General features: G+C 39.2%; 1 protein-coding gene across 1 annotated transcript in view; it reads right to left on the bottom strand.

Annotated features, from left to right (window-relative positions):
• Nucleotides 1-12,356, bottom strand: part of PDGFD (platelet derived growth factor D) — a 311,915-nt gene extending 299,559 nt beyond the window's left edge. The window contains exon 1 of the mRNA XM_075592395.1: nt 11,510-12,356. Within this exon, the coding sequence (XP_075448510.1) occupies nt 11,510-11,621 (112 nt within the window). The 5' untranslated portion in view covers nt 11,622-12,356. The remainder of the gene's footprint in view (nt 1-11,509) is intronic.
• Nucleotides 12,357-12,583: the final 227 nt, after the last annotated feature.

Here is a 12,583-nt window from a genome sequence, read left to right as displayed (position 1 = left end):
TAAGCTTTCTGGATATACAATATACACCAGACCCACCTCTTAGGTAATCCTGATGGAAAGTCAGCATATTGGGGCTACAGTTTACCTAGGTCACCAACTGTAACTGTGTGTGAGTTCACTGTACAGGCATACCCCAGTTTAAGGACACTCACTTTAAGTACACTCGCAAGTAAGGACATATCGCCCAATAGACAAACGACAGCTCGCACATGCGCCTGTCAGCACGTCCTGAACAGCAATACCAGCTCCCTACCTGTACCGAAGCTGTGCGCAAGCGGGGAGATTATAGAGCCTGTTACAAATGCGTTATTTACATCAGTTATGCACATACACTGGCGACACACTTTATTCGAGCTTGGCTAGTCCCACGAATTCGGGTATACCCGGGTGTATTGAGCATGTATGTAAAGCGAAAATGTACTTAACGTGAAGCACTGCATTTTTCCCACTTATCGATGCATGTACTGCATTGCAATAGTCATAAGTACACTCGCGAGTAAGTACATCTCGCTCAATAGGCAAATGGCAGCTCACGCATGCGCCTGTCAGCACGTCCTGAACAGCAATACCGACTCCCTACCTGTACTTAAGCTGTGCGCAAGCGGGGAGACTATAGAGCCCGTTACAAAAATGCGTTATTTATATCAGTTATGCATGTATATGACGATTGCAGTACAGTACATGCATCGATAAGTGGGAAAAATGCAGTGCTTCACGTTAAGTACATTTTCGCTTTACATACATGCTCCGGTCCCATTGCGTACGTTAATGCGGGGTATGCCAGTACAGTAGTTCTCTACACACTTGCTGTGTCTTCCTTTTTGCTCAAGATACAGTATATCTATCTATGGAGATTTCAATGATCTTGAGATTTTAGTCTTCCTTTAAAACACTGGGAGATTATTTAAACGTTTACTCATTGTGAATCACTGGAAAATGGACAAAATAATTCCACCTACTGAGGAAAACAAAGAAGTAAAAAAGCATATCCAACCTGCTGTTATTCTATAGCTACAGGGTCTGCACAGTGTTGCAGAAAGCTAAAATAACCTAATGGATATTGCTTGTAATGAAGGTGTTCTAGAATCTAGATTTTGAAATGCCTAAGAGCTTTCAACTCCATTCTTATTAAATGGACTCAAATCTTTTTCAGCATGGAAAATTGTACATATTTACAACCTATTGAATAGCAGCAGTCTTTCTTGTTCTTAAAAACACTTATATGACCCTACCACTCCACACACACCTTGTGTAAAGCACTGTATATACTGTGGGCTCTCCATTCATTTTTATTCACACTGATACACATACACACTCTTTCTTCACTTGCTTTCAGTAACCTTTTGACACCTCTAGCCATAAAACACATCCACACCGGGGGAAGGAACAGCACAGATAACATTCCAAGAGACACTGTTTTTAAGTATACCTTTTGCATCATTCATTGTAACATCGCCGGAAGAAGAGATCAGTGTATCTCGAAAGCTCGCACAAATAAAAGCATTTCGTTAGCCACAGAACGGTATCATCTATTTATTTTTTGATTATTGAAGCTCGGCTAACACGGTACTGATACCTCTACATGTATATATATATATATATATATATATATATATATATATATAAATATATGTGTATCTGGTATATATGTGTATCTGTATATATATATATATATATATATATATATATATATATATATATATATATATATATATATACAAGCTGAATTGCAAATTGATTGTTGAAACTGGCGATGCACAATAAACAGGCAAAAAAAATTGAATTCTACACATACTGTATATGCATGTTTCTGTTTGTTAATTATCCAAGTGTCTGTTCAATGTGAAAATGCAAGCTTTAAACACAAAATTAGGATAACCACATATTGTCCTCCTTCTGTATCTTGAATTCTTGAAGTCTCATTTTTCTAACGGTAAAGATAAAACTTGGCTATATATGAGTTAAGTTACAGATCAGGGTATTCTTCCATTTAACGACAAGCAAAGGAGTAATTCGATTTTACAATTTAATGATACAAGGTTACAAATACTGCACTGCAGCATAGATATACATTTTTCCATATCTTGGAAATGTTCACAAACACAAGAAATAATAATAAAAAATAAAACCATGACATTCTTTTTATATTGCCTGGTGTCTCATATTCCTTCTCTAATTTAATGATTTTAACAGATGTTAGTGATGTCAACAGAATGGGCCACATGCTATCTTAATATTGCACAAGTAGATATGGAAATTCATGTAGAACTACAACCTCCCACGGAGCAGTGTGGTTTTTTAAAACAGGTCATTGGAAAGGAAGTGTCAGGAATACATACAGTATATACCATCTGACTGCCAGTGCAATGGCACCTTTGATCAAAGATACTGTATTTTCCTGATATGGTAATAATGCAAAACACAAAAGGAAAGTAGGAAGAAAAATAACACCGTTATGGTTAACTGTTTAATATATTATGTTGCCTTCATTGAGCTTAAGTAATGCTTTGGGTTTTGGAAAAAAATACTTTTTGTGGGAGGATATACATTTCTGAGAATAAATAACCCCAAAGCATTATTCTGGTGTTATTGCACAATATGCCCCATTAGAACACTAATGCAGTAATCTTTCCAATAGAATTCATTTTTACACATTTGTCTCCATGGGAATAAAGAAGGCCTCTTCTTCCATGTAGGGACTTTGAGGAACTGTGAGTACAGTATGTCTATGCTTATTTCTGGCAATTATATTGTTATCTTTCTCATTTTGTTAGCTGTATGCAAAGCAGCTTAATATTATTGAAACTGTCTAACTGCTGACACAACGTCATCCTAGTATTATACAAAAGGATAATACTGTGGTTTATTGCTTACACAACATTTTTACATGTTTAATCTTTCTTAATTTGACTGTTGAAAGTGTTATGATTCCTCATTTCAACATAGTGGGAGAGACCGCCCACTTTTCCCCGCACACATATAACAACTTCATGTCATGGTGTTAAGTAGCAAAGCTTCTACAGCAACCACATTATAAATGATTAGTGTTTTTATATTAATTCATTACAAAAAAAAAGATATTTATTTAATGTTTACATTGCTGCAGTACTGTAGCTTTGCTGGCGTATATCATGACCACAAATGCCATGAAGGAAATACAATACACAGGCTTGTTGTGGTCTGTGTGCCATATTCCCAATTTTACCACCAGCCTATATATTTCCAATCTGAAAGCTTAAACTTTCCACTAATTAAATGACAAATGTGACAACTACTATCAGTTCTGTAACTTTGTCTCTCCCTTTTACCTCTAATTTCATTTTACAAAATTTCTCATTTTCTAAATAGCAAACAACATACCATTACTTCTACAGACAACAGAAAGCCAAAAATACTTTCATCCCTTATTATACTATTGTATTATACTATTGTATTCACACCCATTTCCTAAATACTCTGTGTGTTCCATCACCTTACATAAAAGTAAGGGAAAGTGAAAAGCCAAAAAAGGCAGTGAAGTATCAATGTAATTTTATCTCCCATAATGTATACTCAGCTTCCCATCCTCCTTTCAGTATTCTCGGAATTAACATACCAATCATTAGAGACTTGCAAACTTTTCATCTAAGGCCTCTGGTTATAAGTATTCTTTGACAAAGGGCATCTGCCCGAAACGCGTCAGTCACCCCAATACCCTCTATTTATTTTTTATAAATCTGTGTTTTATCTCTAAATGTGCTTTATAAATTGTATAGTGACCCCTTTCTTTGAACTGGCTGGCATAGGGTTAACAGCCCAACTAGTATTAAAGGTTGCCAGCCACCATAAGGAGCAATAATTCTGAGGAAGCCTTAAGGGCGTAATACGTAGGGTCGGACCTTTGAGGCATCTGTAGTTGCTCTGCTCTCGCATCACACATGCACAAGGAATTGCATACTGCTGTGCAGCCACTAGCTGTACTCCCCTCGTGACCTGGACTCGAGTGCCAGTAAGAGGAGGAAAAGCCGGTCGAGCCGATCCATCGGCGAGTGTTGTCTGAACGCCCTCTGTGAAAAGCCAGAGGCGATCTGGACCAGAATCTCACAGAGGACACTGCATCTGAGATGATCACAGGGAGGAAACGTGGAGCTAATTCTGGCTGGAAAGCCTTGTATTGAAATACGCACAAAGTTCAAAACCTATATTTGTACGTTCTATCACTGCCATTTTTTATATTTTTACAATAAAACTGTATTATGCTATGTTCCCTTTTATATATTTTTTTTCTAAAAAGGCTCTATATGACTGAAATCTGTGAGAAACTGGACCAGGAAATCTATAATAGAAACACAAACAAATGGTCGTTAAATCTAATAAGGAGTCAATATTCCAATAATTATTACACCATTCTTTCCTATGTGCTTTCTGTCTCTCCTATGATCCATGCATCTAAAGACATCTCTTCCCATGCCTTACCTTGAGGGGACTTGGAAATCCCCACTTTGACTTTGGCAGCAGGATCAAGACAGATAATGACTCAATTTTCTCAACCTATTCAGGGATTGGACTTATTTCATCTTTCATCAGTATGTATGCTCACATGCAACAACTACACAAGACTGACATTTATAAAGACATTTTGAAGATCTATTGTCTAGTGATTACATTTATAATTATTTCCCTTACATATATTGTTCGTTAGTGCTCCTTTCTCCTTTTTCTTGTTATGACTAAACACTGAGAACTTATGGAGACATTCACTACAGTCCACTGGGGTGAAACACACCCTATGTCATGAACATCAATCAACAGCTGTGTGCATTATCCCACAATGGACCTTAGAGCATCTTTCATTCAGAAGCCAACACAGGATAACAAGCACAAAATCCAGAAAAAAATAATCACACAACAATCTGTTCTGGAGAGTCTGGGAATGTAATCAAGTTCAAGGATATGCAAGTAACCACACACCACAGACAGCCAGAAAAAACTGTCACAGAAAGTATGAAAAGCACCTAACTAAGCTAAGAAAGGAAACCTAAAATAAAGCTAGATGATTACATACAATACAGTATCAGCAACTTCCCAAATTAAGAGAATTGTGTTTGTGGGGAATCCAGTGATCATTATCTGAAGCCCATTTTCCAAAGGGGGTATAAAAATTGCATACCTACCTGGTTACGGTTGAGTTGGTAATTATGCCATAAACTATTATATCAGGTGTCCGGTTGGAGTACAGGCATACCCCGTTTTAAAGACACTCACTTTAAGTACACTCGCGAGTAAGTACATCTCGCTCAATAGGCAAACGGCAGCTCGCGCATGCGCCTGTCAGCATGTCCTGAACAGCAATACTGACTCCCTACCTGTACTGAAGCTGTGCGCAAGCAGGGAGACTATAGAGCCCGTTACAAATGCGTTATTTATATCAGTTATGCACATACATGACGATTGCAGTACAGTACGTGTATCGATAAGTGGGAAAAGGTAGTGCTTCACTTTAAGTACATTTTCGCTTTACATACATGCTCCGGTCCCATTGCGTACGTTAATGCGGGGTATGCCTGTACAGATGTAGCAGATGTGATTACAACCATTACCATGCAAAAACAAGATGAGCATTACACGCTGTGCTGTTAAAACCTCGTTTCTGGAATGTCGTTTATGTCACATAATACAGTGCATTCCGGATCAAGTGTTGCTATACATCATTTTTGTTTCCAGGTGGAAACAAACACTATTGAGCATGCATGCATGCAATTTGTTAATGGTGTCACGCATTATACTATATGCTGTATAATCCGTACCGTTGCATAGGGACACAAAACCTTTCTATACAGCAAAAGTGTGCATGTCCGAACACTTTATTTTGCAAATGCTTTAGTTTTGTTCATACTTTTCTAGCATGTGACATGCTTAACAGAAAACTCACATGTACACTTAAACTGACTTACAGTACAAACTACAGTAGTTTGTGAACGTATCATACTGTACAGTTTTTTCCGTAACACACTAACTCCTGCTTGAGTTTACAGCAAACAGTAGTTTACTTACAATATACATACAGTATGTAGTATATTCCATATATAAAAATATATTGATACAATGTACCAATTCAGTATACTGAATATATATTCATCCATATTGTATATATTAAGGATTTGTAAACATTATACAGTACTGTACTGTATGTAGCCAGGTCCCATTTTGAGTCCCCGTGTGCCTCCTTCCTACCTTGGTTGGGGTTGGGGAGGTGCGCGGGTGCACCAGGCCGGGGTTTGCAGTGAGGTGTAGGAGCGACCCGGTTGCCGGAGCGCCTCGGCGGGACGCCGGTAACGGCACCGCCATTTTTTAAATGCCGCACATGCACAGTAACAGCTCGCTCATGCGCAGAAGGTATTCAGAGTAGCGGCGGAAATCTTGGGACTCCTTGCGCATGAGCAGTACAACCATACAGCATGGCCATTACATGCAAGGCTCCACAGGATAACTACAACTCCCATGAGCCTCTGGGAGTACGGCCACATGGCCCACAGCAGCCAATCCCCTGCAACAAGAAATATACATTTGGCGCACTCGGGGGACCACGCCAGTTGGAGAAGGGAGCCAGACAGAGAGGTAGGGTCCCAAGAGCCTGTGACTCTGAGACTAGGCCTAGTTTGCCCCCTTATGCCCCGCTCACGTGTAGCTTGTGGCTACTTCAGGGAAGGCCCCTTTGATAGGGACACTTCTCCCATTGCACTGTCTAAGTGTCAGGGACACAGTGAAGACGCCGCGCGGTGATCCCGACCTGTGGTATGGGACCAGACTACCTCCTGGTGAGAGACTGCAAGGGGGTATTATCCACGCCGGAATTCACCCCACGCGGAGGCTGACACCATCGTAGATGACATTATCGGATCAGATGGATCCTCTTCATTAATCTGCATCAACCGGGTGCTGGAGCTCCCGTGCAGGTACCCCACTAAGTGCACCAACACTTCATGGGATAGCTCTATCTCCTATGTTTGGGTGGGCCTTGACATTGGAAAGGGACATCAGGGTATTGGTGCCTGGCACCCAATGTACTTTGGGGACACTCACTGATGGCATCAGGTTGGGGCCTATATTACTGTGTGGTACAGCGTACCGATATTATTGTGTTCAGTAAAGGTTGTTAGCATATACTTGAGTGTGTATTATTGGTGTTGTTCCTGTAAGGGGCTTATCCCACAAAATTGGGATCCCTTGCAGGTGGAGGCGCTGTCACCAGAACAATCAGGTACACCCCATGCTCCCAGCGGCAGAGATTCAGGCCTTCTGTGAGCCACAGGTAGTGCACCACACACACCGTAGCCGCCATATCTCCCATGGGGTGAGGGAAACACTGCTACATGTATAAATTATAAATGTCATACTTGACATATTTTAGGTTTGAGAAACCTGGTTGTTCTGTTCTAGGCTCACTGTGGCTTAATGAGTAGAAACAGGCAGCTAAACTCATCTTCTTCACCAAAGCGTCCTTCTTAGGCTTCTGGAAACTTTATTGGGGAGGGAAAGCAGAAAACAAAAGGGGACTTGGGATCGCAAAATTAGGGGAAGGTAAAAACAGAAAGCTATCCAAGGGCGAGCAGTGAGGGAAGAACCACTAACAATGGCTGCTGGCTTGTAAAGGATGGATGCAACAACCATACAAGCAGGAAACAGGGCAGGCCCAAACTAAGTGTTAGGGTTTCATTGGATCATACCAAATCTGAGGGCCAGGTGAAGGTGTTGCTATGCAACAGGTTGAGCAGACAGCTATAGCAGTTACAGAGTAACACAAACTAAAAGGTAACTGCTGCCAAAAGGCACAAAAACCCATACAGGAGACAGAACACTGCTGTTACAACATATGCCATTAAATATGTAAATATTTATGTGCGAGGGTTGTAACATTACCTAATTTCCTCTGATGAAGCAGGTGTGCAGCCCCACTCTTGGTATGGCCCGTAATTAGGTCCTCCAAGAATTTGTAGGGCACACAGAATTTCATGCAAAACTTAAGTACGTTTATTGAGCCAGAAGGCCAACGTTTTGGCTTTATTATAATGGAACAATGTATCAAATATATTTTACAAAGGTGACTGACGCTCTTTTCTTAAATTTCAGCTTCAGTGCACTGATTTCCTACATTCTATTAACTATCATCATATTCGGCAGCTTGCCCGTTTACCTTGAAGAGTTTTGGGATTACACTGAAACACCATACCTTTTGGACTATACAACATATACTGTACATGGTGGATGATTACTTTTCCAGATTTTTGATACAGCAAACTAAATGAGTGCATATTGTTTCGAACTCCCACCTAGCGAGACTGAAAATGGAGCAGCATGAGTTTTTGCCCTGTTAAACTATGTTATATTTCATCTATACTTACCTTGTTATAGCTTTCCATATGACTACACCTCGTTTACAATTGTGAATATTGAGAATACATATGGACATCTTCAGATTCATTATTTAAATTTACACTTATGGGTAAACCTATTACATTTAGGGTTTTATGAAATAACAAGATACAGTACTTGGAGGCTGAATGTTTATAAATGTTGTGTGGTGAAATAGAAATTACCTTCCTCCACTCCCCTTGCTTTCAGCCTGCCTTTCTGCAATAGGCTGCTTAATTACCAGCTGAGCTTTGCCGTTAAATCTCAGCATTTCCCAGCCTCCATTGCTAACTGCGAAATTAGAATCCTAGCGAGAATTCTTCATGCTCAAACTCAGCTCAGCTCTGGACCACTTATGCTGCTCTCCACAATCCTTAGGATGTATTTGACAGTACTCCTTCCCTCTCCCAAGGCCAGGGACAACTGCCACACAATGCCGCCATCTCCTACTTTATACAGATCTTGTCTATCTCAAATAGTCATCACTGCTGGTGCCCACTGCAGGCATGCATTTGATATCCAGACACAGTCCTGTTTTACAGTGCTGCATCCTTTTATTATGCCTGGATAAAGCGCAGTACTGAAGCTCTGGTTCCTCACGGATTTTCCCCACTGAGTTCTTTTCCTGTCCTTCAGCTGCCAAATACTCTCTGTGAGTTGGAAGATGTAACAACTTTTTTGGCCTTTCCCCCTCTGTCCTACACATTCTATGGTAGGTTAGCAAAGCCAAAGTTCTGAGCTCAATAATTCGTTACCATCATTACCAATTAGTTAACTAAGTAAACATGCAAAAACAATTGAAAGGCTGAATGTATGTAATTGACATGTGGGTAGTTGCAATTCCACCAGAAGCTTGCAACTTACCTCCCTATAGCAGGCTGCTTAATAACCAGCTGAACTGTGCCCTTAAATATCAGCATTTCCCAGCCTCCTTTTCTAGCTGCAAAATCAGAATCCATCACCCAACTCTGCCTGTCTTTTACATATTCTCCTCCTACTCACTGGCACACAGGTTTTACAATAGGTTAGCAAAGCCAAAGTTCCTAACTCAATACATTGTTATCAATCGTTACCATTGTTACCAATTCATTACTGCATACACGAGTGACAAATGGTATTATGAGATTGGAACATAAAAGTCATGGTAACATGGTATAAACATACTGTAAAGCCTGGTTTCTGTGTCTAAGTGACCTGTATTTATTATGCTTTTAAACTATATTACACGTTTTCTGGTAAAGGTAATCACATTTCAATTGAATGGATCTTGCATCTTCCAAGCAAGGGAAAGACAAACTCACATCATACAGGTAATGAATACGGGCCAGTGTACTAATTGGAACATTTAGAAATGTGCTTAACGTTTGTGTATCTGGATTTCTGTTGCCCATGCATCTGCACCTGTTTTGCAAGAATCCCTTGGGAAAATCTACTGAAAATAGATACAGTACAGTATGTGGATATATTACCAATTTTGATGGAAGAGCAGCTGTGTCGTGTCCAAACTGCTATGGTACTGAATTTAGACTGCATCAAATACCCTTCTGCAAAGCATTGTATATCTAGTCACATTTGTTAAACTTTTATCAGAAGTCTAAATGACTAACTTATTTTACAGCAGTAATAGTGATTAAATGCCTCGCCCTAGAAGTATCCTGCTGGTAGAGGCACTGGTACATGATGCAGGAGTACATATTTCAAGAACTAGCACAAGCTCCTTAAGACCCTGTGCAAGGGTCTAATAGAGTGCATGCTCTGATACAGTTTTACATACACAAACAGTTTATATATATATATATATATATATATATATATATATATATACATACATACATACATACATACATACATACATACATATATATATATATATATATATATATATATATATATATATATATATATATATGTATATGTGCTGAAGGTGTAACAAAATATGATGAGAATTATTCTAGATCAGCACTTAAAAAGTGAGTAAAAGAAAATGATAGGCTTACATTTTCCTTTTGGTGAGTGCAAGTTCATTCTATTTTTTTTTGTAACAAAATATGATGTCATGTGCACATTGTCTGTGTTTTTTGGATGTTATTTTAAGACCATAAGCTAATATAAAGTATGGTACACAAAAAAAGTAGAAGATAAGTACTGTACATCCACATCAAGTTGCAATTTTCTGGATTTTATCAATTGATGTGTAGACCTATCAAAGGGCCTCATGCAAAAAAAAAAAAAAATCAGTCTGAATGGCTGAGGCTTGTTTCTGGCAAAGTTACAACTTTCTAACCCATACCTGGGAACTCCTGAAACATGATCACCATGAGAGTTTGTAAGTGTTACCCCCCTCACATTTTTTGCATTTTTTTAGAATCCTTTTTTTCTAGCACATCTGTAGTCTTATACTAACAAACCCCCAAAATATCTCATCTTCCCAAGAACAAAACTTGTATTCAGTCCTGTACTGTAGCTCAGGGTGAAACCAGAAGATCCCAGGTCTCCTAATACAGCATACAAGGATAATATGACTGCAGTGTACATACCTAATTGCTGTATGCACTGTATACTGTTTCTGCAAGTCAAAAATAAAATGCAAGGTACAAAATACAACTAAAATATGACTGTAGTTTAAACTTAAATACTTTCAATAACACGTAGCAAACAATAAAGCTAAATAATGAATTCAGTTTCTTACTGAATTACAGAGATAGGTTAACAGAAACAAACATACAGATGTAGCAGATGTTATTACTCCGTTACTGCAAGTTAACACACAAATGATGGGTTAAATCGCAATAGTGTGTTCTTTCTTTAACTATTGTTTTCAATAGCACTACTGTAAAATATCGCACCAGCGTTAACACAAAGTATTGCATTAACGGCAACAATAAGTTCTGCTACTGTACATCTGTAAGTGGAAGCACATAATACTGAAAACACACTCACCATATACAGTACAATATTTAAGGCATTTGCAGGGGTTTCTGTCCCCAACATAATTAGTATAAAACAGATGCTAAAGAGTTTGCAAAAAAACTTATTCAGGAGGTTGGACAAACATGCCACACAACTTCAGAGACAAGCAAACAAGAATATACTGAAACAAAATATTAATAACACTTACCATCTCGCCTTAGGTTTGGGGGTCTTACGGCTTTTATAGATCCACTCTGGTTTGTAATGCCTTGACTGCAAAAGTTTGCAAAGATTATGGTAAAAAGCAATGACAACTGCATTGGGATTTCTTTAAATCCACTGACTTTACTCAGCAGTAATAAAGGAATTTTCTCGGGGTGTAGATCACTTCTTATTTAATCTCCAAATTGAGATAATATATGTGAGTACTTGTTCAGGATCTCCTTTCCTTACTGTCTAAAAGACAATACAATTGATACTGTTGATGTAACAGGTTGAAATACTGCAGTTATCCCTTTGCAGCCACAGCGTTAAACATATCAGGTCTCTCCAGTAATTGACTCCACAGTGTCTATTATTTTCAAGCAAGCACTCCTTGCAGCCGTGTGCCTGCTATTCTCTAATGGAGGAAACTGTGTTTCATAGGACTTCTTTTGCAGCTGGTATCTAGAGTTTCCAAAGCTCCCCCTGTAAAACATGCATTTCTGCAGAAATAGCACATAGCTGGATTGAGTGTGTTCCCTCAGTGCTCCAGATGAGGAAAGACGCTGGTGTGAGCCTTGAAGGAAGCAGAGTGAACAACAGGAAAAAAGCCAGAGGCTGACAGGGGGTTCCCGTTTTAAATGCCTTCCCTTAACCACTATTTCAAAGTGAATCCAAGTAGTTTAGTATTTGAAAATGAAACTGGCTGGAGAGGAAATATTTCTTCTATCCCCAGCTCGCCCACTTCAGTTCTCATAATGTAAATTACTTAGCACAGAATTCAAAGGGCTATACGTGAAGCCAAAGTGTCATTTCAGGAGTTCTTCTCTCTTTCCAAAGATGTGCAAATACAGTACTGTTATCTGGTGTTGTCTTTCCCTTCCCCTCTATTTTTCTGTAACCTAACACCCCCCCCCCCCCACTCCAACACCCCCCTCCCCCACCCCCACACACACACACCCAAGCACCTTCAAGCTGTAAATAAAACTTCAGTAAAAAAATAAAGTTTACTACCTATACAATGAAAAGGTACCAGCTAATATGCAGAAATATCTTTCCAGCCATTGCAATTTCTCTTTTG

The sequence above is a fragment of the Ascaphus truei genome, chromosome 3 (genome assembly GCF_040206685.1).
Source record: "Ascaphus truei isolate aAscTru1 chromosome 3, aAscTru1.hap1, whole genome shotgun sequence".
NCBI lineage: Eukaryota > Metazoa > Chordata > Amphibia > Anura > Ascaphidae > Ascaphus > Ascaphus truei.
This window is presented reverse-complemented; position numbering and strand designations above follow the sequence as displayed.